Here is a 20,378-nt window from a genome sequence, read left to right as displayed (position 1 = left end):
ATGACTCTCTCTCTCTCTCTCAAACACAGGCTATATGATTTTCAAAGAAGTCGATATCGAGAATATTAAAATCTGGTAGGTCCCCCCTCTGAAAAAACAGTAGATTAAATAGATATCGGTAAATCAGCTGTTTCTTTCGACACGATTCCTGGATCCACCCTTGATCCTCTCGCTTCTTCAGGATGCTGATCGCGCAGACTCTACATGACGTCATTTAAGGCATTTGAATTTCTTTCAACGCGGAGTGTTGGACGAGTGAATATATTTGATCAACATGTTTGCAGCGATATATTATACCGATGACAGGAAAATAGAAGTGGTCCATTCTAAGAAGTGAATCGGTTGGATTCAGAGACGTGATGTCGACTACAATGTGTGTGAACAAAGGTAAGCATTTCTTTCGTATAAATTTCAAGTACAATCACATGGGCCTGTCACGAATTTGATCCTTTCTATATAGACTATACAATAAATTATAGTGCGGGGGCCTAAATTTTGCAGCCCTTCACCGGCAATGGTGACGTCTCCATATGAGTGAAGTATTCTCGAGAGGGAAGTAAAACATAGCGCAGATTTCAATTCACTGCGATGATTTACATGGATGTCGTTAGACGAAAATATCAAGATTAAAGGTGTGTTTCTTAATTAGATCTTAGGAGTCGGCAGTTTTATCTGTAAGGGTGTACAATATAAATAACAAACACTAAGCTCTTCGCGATCGAAGCGACAGGAATGTAACCCAATTTTGGCAAAACACAACACGCGGCCCGGTATGATTTAACTAAATATGACAGTGGAAATGTCCCACCTGATTTCTGGAACGACCACGGTAAATAACGTTGACAATTTAGATTTATGAAACATCACAATGTGTAATATACATAATATATTTTTGAAAATACATATTTCTAGACTGTCCTGACTACAATTTTATTTCTACATGTTACATAAATGTGGGGAAAAATACTCGTCTTATGATTCTTCTTTTATTTTATTTTTTATTTTTGTAGATTAAGCTTGATGAATCCTACAACCTGTTAATAGATGCGAGCAAGATTACCAGCTAGCGGCGCCGGACTTGGACTTGTTGCTGCATTATTTTACTCCGACATATCTGGCAGCACACTCGACAGCAAATAGAATACTATACTGCTAATTCAAGGTATAGTAGACTATGAATCCTAAATCATATTCAATATTAAATATGGGATATTGACACAATTTGAGATACAGTTGTTGTCTTCGGACAGGCTGCATTTTCAAAAAGTTTCTTCACTGATAAGTTCTATAGTATTTTACAAATTTTGCCCTCAAGTCAATTGATAAGCTTTTCCCCTTTAGAATTTATTAAGCTATTAATATAACAATAATACACATGAAATATCTGATCTGTTCATGGATTTACTATATTGTATCTTGTCAAGTCAAAGTCAACCACTGTCATTTTACTACCATGTTTTATTTAAATTCTTTCTATTGTTTTATCATTTCCTTTATAGCTCTTGCAGGTCTTTTATTAGTATATTATCAATGATTATTAGCGCAAGCATTGCACAGCACATAGAAACTATATGTCATTTTGTGCTTTATAAATGAATAAAATAATAAATAACAATAATATATATATATATATATGACCCCTAGAGGCACTGTCAGTTGTCTTGATAACTAGTATATATATATATATATATATATATATATATATCTGTGTGTGTGGAGTAATTACTGCAGTTCACTACAGCTCGAAGATTTCGTTATCTCTAATTCATTAAACTTAAACGAAACCTTTTTATTTTACAGAACACTTACAAAAGCAGTTCAAATGTGATAATGCCACACCCCTCATAAAAAGAAAATGCTTGGACATTGCCAGAAGCCCGAAATTGATTGATTCAGTGTTACATTGAATTTATAGGACGTGTACTAGACATGAAATCTGCAAAATGGACTTTTCCTTGTTGTGCCGACATTTCTTAAATGTTAACTGTAGCACACTCGTGCTTGTTGCTCCAATGGAAGCAGCCATTTCGGGCATAGTAAGATCCAGATTGGACCAGAAACAATTTTTGTTCCGGAATTTAAAAGCAGTCGGGGGTTTTGAGTCCAGGTCGGTCAGGCAACGGGAAACGGACATAAACTTGAAGAAACAGGCTTTTGAGGAATACACCAAGAAAATGTAAAAATGTGAAAGAAAATTGTATTTATGACATAATACATTTTGATGTATGCTTTCATCATTTTGTTGATGGCAGTGATCAACTGTTGAATGTTCAAGTCCAGTTTTATATTTTCTTAAACAATGTTGTAGAATAAGCAGCAAAAAGAATGTGCATTTACCTGATCATGTACATTGTTATTAATAATAGATTGTTAAGAAAGGAATGAGTAGCCCCCAAGCCCCCAAATTATTAGTTATCGTAGTTGTAGTATGTGTATATGTACAACATTATATGGCAGCACTGTTTATATGTAGTGATGTTTGGGTTTGTAAAGACCCAATAATTTTTTTTAAACTGTACTCTTCTGGTTGATTGTTTATAAAGTTATGGTTGTACATATACATGTATTATCATTAACTATTAAATTTCATATGGCGATATCATCGATACTTAAAAAAAAAGATTAGAAAATTTTTCACTAGTAGCCTCTCCATTATGGAAACCTGTTTAAACTTGATGACCTACCCGAAGTAGCTCGCTCTATACAAAAGACGATACCACGTGATTCGGATATATTGTCCGCTGCTTTAGGAACAAAAACATGCCTTCAACGTCGTGTACTTTAAACAGAGTGTATTCGATACATACGGTATATGTGTATATGTAATTTATATACCAATACACTAAATTTGATAAATTGTATTTAGTTATATGCACGTGTAGATATCGTTATCAGAAATACGTTGACGTTTCTGAATCTAATTTTCTAAACAAATAATTAAATATTTTCCTTGTTTACATATATGCTAAGTGGAATGCAGTAGTATGATTTTACTTTCTTTATTAGAATTTGACACAATACAGGTAGATCTTTTGGTTTATTATTCTACCTGTAATATAATTAACCGAAACATAAAGACTTACATGTATACTACATATACATGTATTTTCACAGCACATGCTTTTTAAATATAAAAATAGATAATCAAGGTATTTTTATAAATAATTATATATACAAGCCCAGATATTTATAACATATTTTGCTTCAAGGCAAATTCGATCAACAGCCTGAGAAAAGGAGAGGTGGTGTCTTTATTTATTATTTATTTTTTTTGTGAGCATTTGTGACATATATTTAGGACATCACATTTAATATAATATAGAGTTTGAACGAAACGTATGTTGACGGTTAACAGTTCTAATATAATTTCCGTATTTAGTTAAAAATAACTATTTGAATGACAATAAGATTTGTATCGATTTCTGATTTAATTTTTTTCAGCAGCGGTATCTATGACCGAATATGCTTTTGATAACGTGTTTAGGTTCATGTATTAATTAGCAATATCATCACTTTTCATCACCACGAATATATAACATGCATCAAAAATACCGATCACATATGCAGCATATATATATATGTATTCAGTGAAAATCATGCATAGCTTCCATTTAATAAAAAAATATCAAGATTCTAACACAATTAAATATTAATGTTACGTGATTTGTAAACGGGGAAAGCACAAGATCTATTCATATTCCTAAGGTGAATGTTGTCTTTTGTCTTAAGACCTGCCCACTTTGTTTATCATTATTCATGAAGGTGTACTATGACGAAAACTGCTTGTTATGGGGTTTAAAAATCAATTGATATTTTAATATTCCTCGTAACAAAAAACAAAGGGAACTATTAAAACTATTCAGAAATCATCGTCTGTGGCCTCTATGTATAAAATTTGAACTTTTGTACCGTAGTATTGCATTCATTGACCATGGAAAAGGGGGCCAACTCTAATTGCTGTTTCACCTCATCCTTTCATTATGCAATAATCATCATCTTTCATTTAAACAAATTTCATCTTAGTTTGGTTGAAATTGGCCCAGTGGTTTTGGAGAAGATTTTTAAAAGTCATCAGTGCATTTTCACTATCTCGCTATTATCGCTACTTGTAGAAGGGCAAGGCCCTTCATTTGTACAAACTTGAATCCCCTTTACCAAAGATTATTTTGATCCAAGTAAGTTTGGTCAAAACTGGCCCAGTGGTTCTGGAGAAGTTGAAAACATGGAAAGGTTACAGACAGCGGACATCAGGTGATCAGAAAAGCTCACTTTAGCTTTCAGCTCAGGTGAGCTAAAATGTTTTAGGAGTGCATGCTAAAAATCAAAAATTTTCCAGAATATTCGTATGAGAATAGAATATAATGACAACCTCCATCTGTCAGATTCAAAATAATTTCTTCTACATATGGAGAAATTTTGTAAACAATTATATAAAAATCAAAGTACTGACAGTACAGCTGGAATAATTACGATTATATCGATAATATGTTCACATTTATTAATCCACCAATGACCTGTGAACAGTTGAGGGGGGGGGGGGGGGGGGGGCATTTTTCAAAAACCTCTAATTTAATTGAAAAATCCCACTTTCTCCTAATGAAGTGTAAAAGAATCATGTCTAGCGAGAGATATACCTGGTAGTTGATTCCTTAGTAGCGGCAATTTGGAATCAAGGTAGGCAATCAACAGAGTTGTAGTTAAAAAGAGGGTCCCGGCACTTTTTACATATTTTTTCAATAGGTATTTCATTTCCGAATGTTAATGCTTAGTATTATTTGGTCAATTATGTAAATAGAAAACATAAAAAAAATAAACCTTTTGTTTGGTTTTTGTGGTAAAAAGTGAGAAATTGTAAGTGTAGAAATCTTTGGCTTGTTCCTCTGAGATTTTCATGTGATGTAACACCCAGAACTCATCAAAAATGGTGCAATGATATGTTGTCGGTGGATGCAGCTACATTAACAAGAATGTGTCTCTATACAAGTTTCCTTCGAACATATCTCTGAGAAAAGAGTGGGACAAGTTTGTTACGACTGAAAACGATATATATCCATCTGACTATTGTGTGCGACAGTCATTTCAATATTACCTCCAATAGTGAAGTGGGTTCAAGAAGAAGTTGACACTGACATCTGGGGCTATATCAACCACCTATAGAACTCTATACCCTCAACACCAAAGCCTGAGCAATGTAGACGTGCTGTGCAGAAGAGTAAGAAGCTATATGATATATGTAAAGCATGTCATTGTGTGTTTACGACTCATGCATTGTCATAGTCATGTCAATCTTTATTGCTTTACTTCACACATTTCATGGTTAATTTAAACTTATTTGTACTATATTATGCAGTGATAAGAATACAGAATCTTACGGGCCTCCTGCCCCCTCTAAATCCGCCACTGCATGATTTCTAATAAAACAAGAGGCCCATGTGCCACATCACTCACCTGAGTCACCTTGGTCCATATCAGAAGAATTTCCATATATATTTGCATGTAAAACCGTAGTCCCTATTATGGCCCCAACCTACCCCTGGAGGCCATGGTTTTTGCAAACTTGAATCTACACTATGTCAGAAAGCTTTTATGTAAATGTGAACTTCTTTGGCCCAATGGTTCTTGAGAAGAAGATTTTTAAAGATTTTCCCTATATATTTGTATGTAAAACTTTGATCCCCCTTTGTGGCCTCATCCTACCCCCAGGGGTCATGATTTGAACAAACTTGAATCTACACTATGTCAGAAAGCTTTTATGTAAATGTGAACTTCTTTGGCCCAATGGTTCTTGAGAAGAAGATTTTTTAAGATTTTCCCTATATATTTGTATGTAAAACTTTGACTCCCCCTTGTGGCCTCATCCTACCCCCAGGGGTCATGATTTGAACAAACTTGAATCTGCACTATATCAGAAAGTTTTCATGTAAATATCAGCTTTTCTGGCTCATTGGTTCTTAAGAAGAAGATTTTTAAAGATTTTCCCTATATATTTGTATGTAAAACTTTGATCCCCTATTGTGGCCCCATCCGACCCCCGGGGGCCAGGATTTTAACAATTTGGAATCTGCACTATATCAGGAAGCTTTCATATAAATCTCAGCTTTTCTGGCTCAGTGGTTCTTGAGAAAAAGATTTTTAAAGATTTTTCCTATATATTTGTATGTAAAACTTTGATCCCCTATTGTGGTCCCATCCGACCCCCGGGGGCCAGGATTTTAACAATTTAGAATCTGCACTACCTAATAAAGCTTATCTGTAAATTTCATTTTTTCTGGCCCAGAGGTTCTTGAGAAGAAGATTTTTTAATGACCCTATTCTATTTTTACCTTTTCTTGATTATCTCCCCTTGGAAAGTGGCCTGGCCCTTTATTTTAACAATTTAGTATTCCCTTTACCTAAGGATGCTTTGTGCCAACTTTGGTTGAAATTGGCCCAGTGGTTTTTGAGAAGAAGTCAAAAATGTTAAAAGTTTACAGACGGACAGACAGACAGACGGACGGACGCTGGAATAGTGGTGATCAGAAAAGCTCACTTGAGCTTTTAGCTCAGGTGAGCTAAAAAAGAAATGTTTGTAAAACATTGAGCAGACAATATCTTCTAAAAATCAATAGGGGTCATTCACTCCTTATGCTGTACCAGTGTACCAAGTTTGGTGTCAATCAAGCAAATGATCCTTAAAATATAGGAGACAGTATATTACTATGTCCAGTTTAAAGATGTACCAGAGTACCAAGTTTGATACCTGTCATGCAAAGGGTTCTCAAGATATTGAATGGACAGTATATTCCTGTGTCCAGTTTGACCCTTGACCTTTGACAATGTTACCTCAAAATCAATAGGGGTCATCTTCTCCTGAAGATGTACCATGTGTACCAAGTTTGATATCTGTCAGGCAAAGGGTTCTCTTTACATTGATTGGTCAGTATATTCCTATGCCCAGTTTCACCCTTGACCTTTGACCTCAAAATCAATAGGGGTAATCTACTCCTTAGGATGTACCAAGTTTGATGTCTGTCAAGCAAAGGGTTCTCAAGATATTGAGCGGTCAATGTCTTCCTATGTCCAGAATAGATTGACCCTAGACTTTTGACCTGAAAAACAATAGGGGTTCTCTTCTAGTCATATCCAAACTCCATATGAAATATCATTACCATCAATTGAATGGTTCCCAAGATATTGAGTGGACAACATGTGGTCTACTGACCGACCAACCGACATATCGACCGACAGGTGCAAAGCAATATGCCCCTCTTCTTTGAAGGGGGCATAAATATAGGAGATAATATATTACTATGTCCAGTTTAACCCTTAACCTTTGACCATATGAAACTGAATTTTATAAAGTTCATCTACTCCTTATGATGTACCAGTGTGTAAACTTTGATGTCTGTCAAGCAAAGGGTTCACAAGATATTGAGTGGACAGTATATTCTTATGTCCAGTTTGACCCTTAATCTTTGACCATGTGACCTCAAATCAAGAGAGATAATCTACTCCTGAAGATATACCAATGTACCAAGTTTAATGTCTGCCAAGCAAAGGGTTCTCAGGATATTGAGGAGAAAGTATTTTCCTGTGTCCAGTTTGACCCTTGACCATGTTACCTCAAAATCAATAGGTTCATCTACTCCTTACCATGTACCATGTTTGATGTCTGTCAAGCAAAGTGTTCTCAAGATATTGAGCAGACAGTATATTCCTATGTCCAGTTTGACCCTTTACCTTTGACCATGTGACCTCAAAATCAATAGGTTCATCTACTCCTTACCATGTTTGATGTCAGTCAAGCAAAGGGTTCTCAAGATATTGAGCAGACAGTATATTCCTATGTCCAGTGAACCTTGACCTTTGACCATGTGACCTCAAAATCAATAGGGGTCATCTACTCCTTATGATGTACCAGTGTACCAAGTTTGATGTCTGTCAAGCGAAGGATTCTCAAGATATTGAGTGGACAGTGTCTTCCTATGTCGAGAGTGGATTGACCCTTGACTTTTTGACCTGAAAATCGATAGAGGTCCTCTTCTACTCATAACCAACCCACATATGATATATCATTACAATCAAGTGAATGGTTCTCAAGATATTGAGCAGACAACATGTGGTCTACCAACTGATATACCGACCGACAGGGGCAAAGCAATATGCCCCTTTTCTTTGAAGGGGGCATAAATATACTGTGAATCATTTATATAATAGTCTGGTAATTAGGGTAATTGACGATATTGGCTATGGTATCCCTATATATTTACATTTTCAACTGTTTTCTCATACAAGCAATATGTATTTATTACTGTATAAATCCCCTAAGGGGTCAACAGAGGTCACGGCTGTGTGTATGATCATTTGTTCAAAGTAGGTAACAGGTACTACTTTTACTAAGGCAAATAACCATCTAACAATCGCTCTTGTATACTACAGAAGTCTACCAATGAATGAAATCAACATCACAAAATGTATTCATGATTTTATTTGTATTCCAAGCAGTTAAAAGCATTTCTGTAAAACAATGTCTTACTAATGTATGACTAAAATTTTGTCTTCTACAACTTCAACCTGGTCATCGGTGATGCAGAATTGTACCTACTGCTAGACACTGACATTAGGCTTTAGCAAAAAGGTCATTCACAGGATTTATGGCCGATAAGTCATCAGAGTGCATTAAGACCTACACACCATACTGCCTCCATGCCACAGCAGCTATGAGGTGATGTCAGTTTCCAAGTTTGTGTCGGGGCATCAAAGCAAGGCGTCGTTGAAAACCTATTACAGAAAATCGAGTCAACAGAAGCATTCAGTGAGCTCATGTTTATCAACAATTACAAATCCAAATCAAACCGCCCCTTACCTTTGTGCACTTCCACATTCTCTGCAATGTTCAGTTCTTTCCAGATGATTCATCTGAGCTGCGTCCTCTGTCCTGTTTATAAATGATTTGCCTACAACTGACGACTGCCGCCCTTTTCTTCATGTTCTTCCACCTCAGTCTTCTGTTAACTCCGTAATGTCCACAGAATAAGCCTATCTTTCAAAGTCAGTCTCCAACAACTGCATCTTCTTCTTTCGAAAGTGAAAGCTTAGCACAACTATAAGTGTAACCTTGCGCACCCCCCTCGGTTTAAATCATCAGGGTTTTTTCTCTCCAAAATTAGAAATAAAGAAATGTTTTCAAATATATACTCCTGAGTTAATGCATATGTTGATAGACTTGCTTTTTAGCATCTTGATAATTAAAACAGTTCTTCATTTCATGGAACTTTGTTTTGTGTTTTCGTCATTTTGAACATTTTGTAGGTCAGCAATGTGAAATGTATAGAAACGTGTTTATAACACAATTCAGCAATGGTTATCGATCAAAATTGTAAATAAGCCCTTCGGGCTTTATGGAATTTGATCACGTGACCAACCCGTATTTATATCCTGATAAATATTTTAAAATGATACCTTATTTCTTGAATAAAAAAATTACCTGTGAATGACAGGCACATATTTATGGCTTCTTGCTAGTGGTTCAGTTCATCCAAGACATGAATTTTACTAAAGTCACACAGTGACAGTATTTTTCTATTATTACTATTTTTATGAAAATTCGGGAAAGCAAAAGAATTTTTTACCTGTGCATGAGAGCATAAGATGGAACTGAAAAGCGTGAATCACACACACAAAGCATGAGATATCACATGTCTGCATATTCTAAATTCATATGTGCATTCTGAGTAACAAGACCTTTTCATGGCACCAAAGTTTTTAATGCCATGGGTTTGAATTATTTTCAAGAAAACTTAACCAATTCAATATCCCCTGAACTATCTAAGGTAGAGTTTTCATGATCTGTGACCTTGACCTTCTCCAGAACATGCTGTTCTGGTCATATCAACCGAATAGGTATTGAGGCATACCTATGTTGTATGAATTCAAGTTTGGTTATGTCATGACCCTTTGGGGCAGATTTGAGGCCACAATATGGGGTCAAATTTTTTCATGGAAATGAAGAATGAAAAAAAAAATCTTTTAAAAATCACTACAGCTGAACAACAGCAGGCCCATGGTGACTAAGGTGAGCAATGAGGCCCATGGGCCTTTTGTTAAAAATTATGTGGCACTGTGGTTTCCTGCACTTAACGTTAAGCCATCACCGTAATAAGTTTGAAAACATGTACCATGTAAAGTTTTAAAATTCCATTTGCCAAGTGGAACTTTAATACCTCTATAACTTGTGCTATTTCTATTCCAAATTTTTTTTCTACATGATCAAGTTTACATTGATTGATTTTAGATATATTATCATTAGGAAATGTACCTCTTTTGATTCTTTGTTTCAGTTGTTGTATCTTTTTGTTGATGAACCTTTTGGAGTGTTTGTCAAGGTCTTCATGATCTGTTCAGAAATACATCTTTTTATTCTTATACATGGGGTGGAGGACAGGTGGGTCTTACATACCTCTCCTATCTCCCACCCTCCTCCTGCCTTTGCTCTCTCTCTCTCTCTTACCCCTCCCTCTTTTTCCTCTCCCTCCCAATTACTTTCCCCTACTCCTACCTTTCTCTTCTTTCCTCCCCTTTTCTCCTTTCCTTTTACCCTATTTCTTTTCTCCCCTTCCCCTATTTCTTTCCTCCCCCTTTCTTTTACCCTAATGCTTTCCTCCCCCTTTCGTTTACCCTATTTCTCCCCCCCCCTTCCTTTTACCCTATTTCTCCCCCCTTTCTTTTACCCTAATCATTTACCCTATTTCTTTACTCCCCCTTTCTTTTACCCTATTTCTTTCATCCCCCTTTCTTTTATCCTATTTCTTTCCTCCCCCTTTCTTTTACCCTATTTCTTTTCTCCCCCTTCCCCTTACCCTATTTCTTTCCTCCCCCTTCCTTTTATCCCATTTCTTTCCTCCCCCTTCCTTTCCTCTCCCTTCCTTTTACCCTATTTCTTTCCTCCCCCTTCCTTTTATCCTATTTCTTTCCTCCCCCTTCCTTTCCTCCCCCTTCCTTTTACCCTATTTCTTTCCTCCCCCTTCCTTTTATCCTATTTCTTTCCTCCCCCTTCCTTTTATCCTATTTCTTCCCCCCCCCCTTCTTTTATCCTATTTCTTTCCTCCCACTTTCTTTTACCCTATTTCTTTCCTCCCCCTTTCTTTTATCCTATTTCTCCCCCCCCCCCTCCTTTTATCCTATTTCTTTCCTCCCCCTTCCTTTTATCCTATTTCTTTCCTCCCCCTTCTTTTTATCCTATTTCTCCCCCCCCCCCCTCCTTTTATCCTATTTCTTTCCTCCCACTTTCTTTTATCCTATTTCTTTCCTCCCACTTTCTTTTACCCTATTTCTCCCCCTTTCTTTTACCCTATTTCTTTATTCCCCCTTCCTTTTATCCTATTTCTTTTTCCTCCCCCTTTCTTTTATCCTATTACTTTATTCCCCCTTCCTTTTACCCTATTTCTTCCCCCCCCCCCCCCTTCGTTTATCCTACTTCTTTCCTCCCCCTTTCTTTTACTCTATTTGTCTTCTCATAAATAATGTACTGAAAAAATGTAACATTATTGCTATGTATGAAGTACAATACATGTAGTAGGAGACATATATTATTAACATATATATAAAATATCTCATAAACTTTATAAGATATCCTGAATATCAAACAAGATATCTTATAAAGTTTATGTGATATCTTCAAAAATTAGAAGATATCTTACAAATTTGCCTCGGTTAACAATGGTTTTTCACAGGATGACAATTTCATGTTACCCTACAAAACATGTAATAATTTTTGTTATACTGAATGTTTGAACTGTACGCGCAAACATTCTGCGCAGTTAACAATTACCTGTTGTCATATATTGTCAACCATTGCAGCTATGTACTGTTACACAGAGGGTGTGATTTATGCATGCAGTGGGGTAACAGTACATTCTAAACCAATCAAATACCTCTAATTTACATGAAAGTAAAGCAATATAAATTACTTTACAGCTACTTGGTAATGGTAAACTTTGGTACTATTTCCTCAACTCATTATTTTCTATTCATCTTTATGATGTTGTCCAACAAAACCTGTGTTATACAGTGAGTGAAAAATAATTGTAACCTGTTCCTTCAAGCTCTTTATCGATTAGTGCAGAAATGTCAGTGTCCCTCATTGGCTGTTGTTTGATATGTGTGATCATAGCTGATACAAAATTCTCTTCTGCTTCCTGGCCGATTTTCTTCAATTCATCTGCCTTTCTTATCTATAAAGATGGTTAAACTACCATATGTTAAAAACAAAATTTTAAATCTACATGCATTTCATTTCTGAAAACATGAAGAACGTATGACATGGTTGTCATACAATCAGCAGCCTTCACAAAATCTCATTGGTTTGAAGACCAGGACGCCGTTTCATCAATAAGTGTAAATTTTCAACTAACTAAGTCTTACGCCGACTACATAAATCTAATTACGTATAATCTTAGTTTAGCGCAAACCGTGTTTCACGAAACAATGTAAATACATGCGTACGTTACTACTCGACTAAGTTTTCAACTAAGCTTACATGCTTAGTTATCGCGTCCTGAGCATGCGTACATCATACTTTCATTTTTTTCACTTGTCGTCTGGACCTAAATAATGAATGAAAAGAATGCAAAGAAAATGCACAAGCGAAATTGGGAGAAGACAGAGATGGCCGTGTTGGCAGAGGCAGTAACATTTTCCTATACCATACTATTTGGGCACTGCATACTAAATCAAACATATCACTCCATAAAACAAAATTTGTTTTTATCTATATAGGCCTATGTATATATTTTACATCTCTTCTTCTACAAAAAGTAGTTGTTTTATGATTTCAAAGGTTATTATATTTTGAGTGCATGTAGGTCGACACGATACATTTACATTGTATATAGATATTAACTATATATTTATACTTTAATTGGATAATTAATGTAGACTCATAGGCCTAAATGTGTTTGAACAAATTGAATATGTGTGCATATTTTACAGTTTGGGATTATATATAGGCACGTACCATCGTTTTGCAAAGTGACGGGGGGTTGCAGCTGGGACATAAATTAGATGTTGGCTTTTCAAATAATCTTTTGTCCTATCTGCAAAATCCTAATTCGAAGGTGGGGTGGAGTGGGTGGTGTTGGAACATTTTGCAGTGATTTCCACAATTTTTTTTCTCTCAGGTTTCATTTTCTTCAATCATGAGGGTGCTAGAGTCTTCTATTATGAGTGCCTCAAAACATTTTCCTACAAACATCATGTGTGTATGTGTGGGTGGGTGGGGTGGGGGTGGGTGGGTGTTAGTCTTCTTCTATTAATGCTCATGATCATACCTCACTAAATAGTTTTTATTCATAAATTCCTCTCATTCATTTACAGTACAAAATTTTAAAAATTCGTATGGTTAAAAAAAGTGGAGTAGCAACGCAGGGTGACCCCCCCCCCCCCCCCCCATTCACTCCGATTCGTGCCTGATATACATGTACATGTAGATGTTTTTCTTTATTTGATAACATAAAATCTATATCTGCACGGATTATCCTGCACATCACTTATCACCGAAATTCGTCAAGTATCAAACTGTTACGAAGACCTTTTTTTTATTTGGAAGAACTTTATTATCATAATATAGTTATATGATGTATCTCTTAAGACGGGATATTTTTTCAAGATTGAAGATATACAATGGAAACTAGTAGATCTTAAAATAACTGTTCATGAAATATACATTACACTCCCGTAAATCCACCCACCATACGACAGAGATTGAATTGAATCGGGCTCACTAATCATTTGTTCCAAGTTAGTCAGAGCGGAAGTTTTGAAGAGATTTATAAATAGCCTACATATAATACAACAAAGTGAATGATCCCTTTATGGTGGACTACTTTACAAAGGGATTTGGGAATAACACTGTACATTCATCATTCATGTACAGATAGACACTTGTGAAAAATAATCATACTGTAAAGGCAAGCCATAAATTTACTAGTTTTCAAAGGGAAGTAACCCTTATAGCCTTACATATTTATCGATGTTGAAGCGGAAAGATGTATTTATGTTATCTTTATTGCGAGAGTTATCGCCCTTGTCATTTTAATTGCTTATTAGACATACTCAAATAAATATTTCATGATGGTTAGTTTTAAATTAAAGTACATACAATTATAATCAATGTGTGTTTCTATAGTGGATTCTATAAAGATTAGCCAGTTTGGGTATGATTAGTATTTTGTTTTAATTTATAAGTAATTATACACTATGGATCATTATGGTATTGCGGATATATAGGATTCTTCTACACAATGTGTTAAAAAAAAAACGGTTCTAGAGGTAAAACTCGACAAACCCTGTAAGGTACGTATAAGTGTGCGGACTTCCCTACTTATATTGAAGTATTAGTAGTAAGTGTGCAGTCAAACCCTGCTTATTACTGCCAGAGAGTGTGGTCAAACCCTGCTTGGGATTTGGCATCTCTTAGCTACAAGTGGACATCCCTGCTTGTTGCTGTGCAAGATCTGGTGTGAGGACATCCCTGCCTGTCTTGTGGTAAAGCTCTGGTGTGCGGAAATCCCTGCCAGTGTCTCTGATTAGAACAGGTATTTATATAGTGATAGGTGTGCGGACATCCCTGCTTGCCCTTCGAGGAAGTGCGCTGGTGTGTGGAATTCCCTGCCAATGCACTTGTTCGCTACCAGTCAATAGATCCTATATAGGCGCAGTACAACTGATTAAGTCTGCGCATTGTACATATTGGCAGAATCTCAGGGCTATCCGTTTCTATCACGGGTATGAGCCCGTGGGGGTTCACAGGCAGTGACCTCCCTGGCATGTTACAATGTAAACGTCTAAAAGCATCCTGTCTTGAAAAAATTGATCACGATGCAAAGCTCGTCGGTAAATTCAATATATATTTACAAACAGCTAACAGTCAGCCATGATTTTTGCTTGCATAGGTACTTACGTAAGGGTTCGACCTGACGTAGTGTTTCTACTAGTTAGTAGAAAACTTGCGTAAATTCTAATCTTACGCCATTTGATGAAACGGACTTACATAAAATATTTAGTCTAGTCAGAAAGTTACGCCAAACTAAGCTTACGCAACTAGTTACGATGTTTGATGAAACGGCGTCCAGAGCCAGTTAATTTTGAGGTAAGGTCAGTGAAAATTAAAAATCAAGAAGTCTAATGGGCTTGTAGATTTATTTTTATAAGTCACATAATAAAATATTGTATGTAAATATTTTTACTGTCTTATTTTCATAAATTTACCATAAGAACAACAGTAAATTGATACATGTACATCCCACCTAAAATAAGAGTTAGGACATTGTGGTTTATTTATTTTTAGAAGTAAAGAACAAAAACTATGCTTGATAAAGTCATGGTAACTTGTATGTAAATTGTGTAAATATCCAACCAACAGGCCTTATCGGTCACCTGAGCATTAGTTAAAAGTATCACTAGCTCAAACGGCTATGAAATCTACAATAATTTTCCAGTTCTGCATCTAATATTCAGCAGCAATATGAAACACAAGAAAAGTACGTAATACTGATGAAAGACTTTACTATGTTATACATGTATTAACACTATATGACTGGTTTGAAAATGCTCTAGTAGAGACAGAAAACTGGGGTTGTGAAATTCACAATTTTGGTAGATATATCTTTAAAAATACGCATTTAGTTTTTATACATTATCAGCAAAATTAAAGAAGTCTTTCAAATGATCTAGACAATAACCACTATGATAATTCTGGCTCCATCCTCGAACCAAAACTCCTACCCCTGAGATCATGAAATTTAAAAATGTGGTGAAGGACTACCTGCTCCTTCTAAATATCTATTTAGTTTTGATGTTTTACACATAAACACTATATGCCAAGTTTGGCCCCACCCTGGCGTCAAAACCTCTACCCCAGGGATCATGAAATTTACAATTTTGGTAGAGGTTTTCCTGCTCTACTTGACAATGCATTTAGTTTTTCTTACAGATGTGCAGTTATAAAGAAAAAGAATTTTGAAAATGGTAAATTTTTGCCCCACCTTTAAGGCCACAGGGGTGCAGTATTTAAGTCCTCCTTGTCCCCAAAATGCTTCAAAACAAATTTGATAAGAACTGGAATAATATATTTTTGCTGTCGATTAATTTTTAATGTTTTTGTGAGTCAGTTGGATTCGCAAAAATATTTTTCTCAAAAATAACTCTACCGTAAAAAAAAATATCACTCGTGCGTAACTAATCTGGCGGGTTATAGGTAGTTTATCGATGGTCAGTTTTAACTCAGATTTTTAAGCTACAAGACGTCAATTTTAAAATACTTTAATAGAAAGGAGCGGCCTGTGCTTTAACTGAAAATGCAAATAGAATAGCGAGAAAGCTGGTGAAGGAGGAGTTAAAGATTCTATACAGTTTGCCAAGTCCTAAAAAAGGGAAATTTTAACAGATGAAATGAGAGCCAAATTAGCTAAATATGCATTTGAACACAGGACACCGAAAGCTTTGCGACATTTTAGTGCTTTTAACTTGAAGGAGTCTACTGTGCGGCACTTAAAGAAAAAATCATAAAACTGAATCGTCCCGAAAAAGGAAGCTAAATCTTGACGCAGAACTGACTAAATTAAATTTTGTAATTTAGTTTGCAATGCACCCACGACTAGCGGGGGTCTTTATCAGTATATAAAGAAATGTCTGTTGGGTTGACAGAACTGAATTAATGACATAAATTCGTACAATGGAATTTATTTGTCGATTCATTTTTAGCTCCAGCATAAATTCGCAAAAATAAGAAACACAAAAATAAATATATAGGCTTTTTACTCAAATTCCCAAAAATAAATCGACGCAAAAATATCCACATTTACAGTAGTTATCAAAAAGAAGTTCAATCTGTTCAATTATTAACACACACATTTACCAGTATGACCATTTTGACCTGACCCTGGTACAAAAACCCCTACCCCTGAGATTTTAAAGTTTACAATTTTGGTAAAGGAATACCTGTTTCTTTTAAAAATCCATTTTTAAAATTTCAATTTGGTATCAATAGCATTAAAGAAGGCATTATTTAAATGTTTGACACATAAACACTCTAAGACAAGTTGAGCCCCACCCTGGAGACAGAATCCTGAGGATCATGAATTTACAATTTTAGTAGAGGCTGAGGCTAAATAAACTAGAACTGTCCTAATGGGACTAATACCCCCCACGGGGCATATAAGATGATGGGAAATATGTAATGCAAGCACATTGGATATTTTCACATTATCTACAGGGCAATCAATGTGAATGCAGAAGTGTATATTCTACAGTACAGCAGTACATGAAATATTAAAAATATGCTTAATATAAACAATGAATACTATTTGGCACATTTTAGGCTCTATGATTGCAAATCCCTGGTCAACTCTTCTAGTCTTTAGTTTATATTCACTTTGTTAAAGATCATTATGTTATGCCAACTTTACTTTGTCATTGATTTTGTCAGTAAATAAATGACATTAGCTCAAGTATTGGTAGAACTTCATTGTTGAACTTCTTTCCACTTCTTCAATTCCTGATTGACTTATGAGCATAAAACGGTATTAGAAATAAACTCTGGACAAATTGTGTCTATTACTACAAGTACAACCAAACCAGAAAATGTCCGTAACTTCCATAACTGTTAAAATATTTCAATGAAAATAGAAGATGCACAACTACATTATATATATAAGATGAGAATAAAGTTTGAATCAAATCTGTTCAACGGTATTAAAATTAAACTCTGGACAAAGTGCGCAACCCCCAAAATGAAAAGAAAATGTGCGTAACTTCTATAACTGTTAAAATATTTCAATGAAAATAGGAGATGCACAACTACATAATATATAGAAGATGTGCATAAAGTTTGAATGAAATATGTCCAGCGGTATTAGAAATAAACTTCGGACAAATTGCGTCTACAGACAAACGGACAGACGGACGGACAGACGGACAAAGTGATTCCAGTATACCCCCCAAACTTCGTTTGCGGGGGGTATAAATATGTGTGGTTCCGGTTACACTCCCTTGAAAAAAAGGGTAGGTAGGTAAGGATTTTATTCTCTTTTTTTATATATTTTTTTTAATGATAGATTTTAGATGGAAACACAATTTTCTTTTACTTTCACTTCTTTGTATGTACCATTTATATATAGTGTGATATATACCTATTAAAACTGGTAGGGATCACCCTAGTTTTGACAATTCTTATATACATACATGTATATTTCAAATGAAAAAATAAATACAGGGAATAAAATCAGTGCATTTACTAAAATCATGTTTTTGAACATGAAAGTAGGAAATGATATTTCAACCAGAGTACTGTTTTCAAGCCCTTTCAAGTTTTTAAATCTATCCAACTTTTTCAAAAATAAGGAGGGTGATCGCTCAGTACGTAGCCTATATTCAAACAACCAGAAATTTGCACTATTGTTTATGTAAGCACTCTTTATCTGTCTAATGTTAGATGCCTGTAGTAAGTGTTTACAGTTTAGCAGTATCTATATATTGGCTATGAATGAACTTACAGTCAAGCTTCACCTGAAGGAAAACGGGTCAAAAACCTCTATGTATAGTGGTATATATTATGCACCCCTTCTCATAAATGAAAATTTTGAAAAAGTGTGCCTTATATTTGGCAAAATACGGAAACTGATTTTGGAAACAGTCAAAAAAAAGTTCAAGGTAGGGGGTTAAAAACTAGGGATGGTCGGGTAACTGCGGAATGGGGTTTAAAAATAAATTGATATTGCGACATTCCTTGTGACAAAAAAACCCAAACAAATGCAACTATTAAAACTATTCAGAAACCATCGTCTGTGGCATCTATGTATAAAATTTTAATTTTTGTACAGTAGAATTACTTTTATTGACCACGGAAAAGGGGGCCGACTCTAATAGCTGTTTCACCTCTCCTTTCATGATTCCAGGGGACACACACATGCACATTAGCAATGCTATATTCCCTTCTCAACTACATCAAACTCTGATCAAATGATATCATGGGCCTAAAACTACCAAATAGTTTTCATTACAAACCTTTTCCAAGTTTTCAAGACTTTCTGTGGGGAGAAACGTGTCAGTGTAATCATAGTCCTCAAAGTCGGCACTGTATTCCCTGAAATATTCATAACTGCTTGATGATACAAATGTAAAAGTAAACAAGATGTGTTTGTGTAACACTGATGCCCCCACAAGGCAGCAAAGTCATTCTGGTACCAACAGAAAGGTCTTGTCAAACTCCAAGGTCAAGATGTAAAAAGTTTTGGTACCAAAAGAAAGATCTTGTCACAAGGAATATACATGTGAAATATGAAAGCCCTATCACTAAGCATTCAAAAGTTATATAGTTTTTGCAGACACTATATGTCCCAAATCTCCGATTACGGAGGCATTAAAAGCATATTACGAGAGCATTAAAAGCATATTACAGGGGCCTTAAAAGCATATTACAGGGGCATTAAAAGCATATTACAGGGGCATTAAAAGCATATTACGAGGGCATTAAAAGCATATTACGGGGCCATTAAAAGCATATATATATTACAGGGGCATTAAAAGCATATTACGAGGGCATTAAAAGCATATTACAGAGGCATTAAAAGCATATTACAGGGGCATTAAAAGCCTATTACGGACGGAGGCATTAAAGCATATTACTTGAAAGATATAAAGACACCTTGAGGCAAAAATCTATAAATCAATTTCTTTCACACTTTATTATTTCTGTAAACATGATCCATTTTTAATAGGCTTTACATGCATTTCCTATTTATCATTGATGCATTGGTTCTGAATTTGTGTGTTGTCGATCTTATTTTCATTTAAATTCTTATTCATTTCAAAGTTCATAATTTGTAGTTTGGTTACACAAAAGTTGCCACTCAAATAAATAAAATAACACAACACGAAGTACTGACTCTATGAACACCAGACCTGCTACGCTCATATGTAAAGAAATTACTCTGTGATAAATACACTGAAACCTGGTACAATAATCGAAATAAATTAATTGATGGGAAACTGTGCACTTATTTTAAGCTTAAGGAGCACTTTGGTTTTGAGAACTATCTTAATAAAATTAAAAATTTTGATATTAGGCGATCTATTTGTAAGTTACGGATATCAGCTCATAAATTAATGATTGAAGTTGGTAGATATTCTGGTATTACTAGGAATGAACGAATATGTAACAAATGCAACTCCGGTTTATTAGGTGATGAGATCCATTTTTTGATTAAATGTGAAAAGTTTGCTGATGAAAGAAAATCTTTTTGTGGTGCTATAGAAAAAACAGTTAAATTTTTTACCAAACTCAATGATGAACAAAAATTCATTTACATACTATGTTCTGAAGAGCCATCCATTCTAAATAT

General features: G+C 35.2%; 1 protein-coding gene across 2 annotated transcripts in view; it reads right to left on the bottom strand.

Annotated features, from left to right (window-relative positions):
* The window catches only part of LOC125676863 (uncharacterized), a 51,921-nt gene that overhangs the window by 30,324 nt on the left and 1,219 nt on the right, over positions 1–20,378 (bottom strand). For both annotated transcript variants that reach the window (XM_048914734.2, XM_048914735.2), the window contains exons 3-5: positions 19,042–19,120; positions 12,071–12,212; positions 10,298–10,375 (exon numbers count right to left, since the gene is read on the bottom strand). In XM_048914734.2, coding sequence (XP_048770691.1) covers positions 10,298–10,375; positions 12,071–12,212; positions 19,042–19,120 — 299 coding nt within the window. The remainder of the gene's footprint in view (positions 1–10,297; positions 10,376–12,070; positions 12,213–19,041; positions 19,121–20,378) is intronic.

Source organism: Ostrea edulis, chromosome 2 (genome assembly GCF_947568905.1).
Source record: "Ostrea edulis chromosome 2, xbOstEdul1.1, whole genome shotgun sequence".
NCBI classification, from domain to species: domain Eukaryota; kingdom Metazoa; phylum Mollusca; class Bivalvia; order Ostreida; family Ostreidae; genus Ostrea; species Ostrea edulis.
Note: the sequence above shows the minus strand (reverse complement) of the source record. Positions and strands in the feature narration are given on the sequence as shown.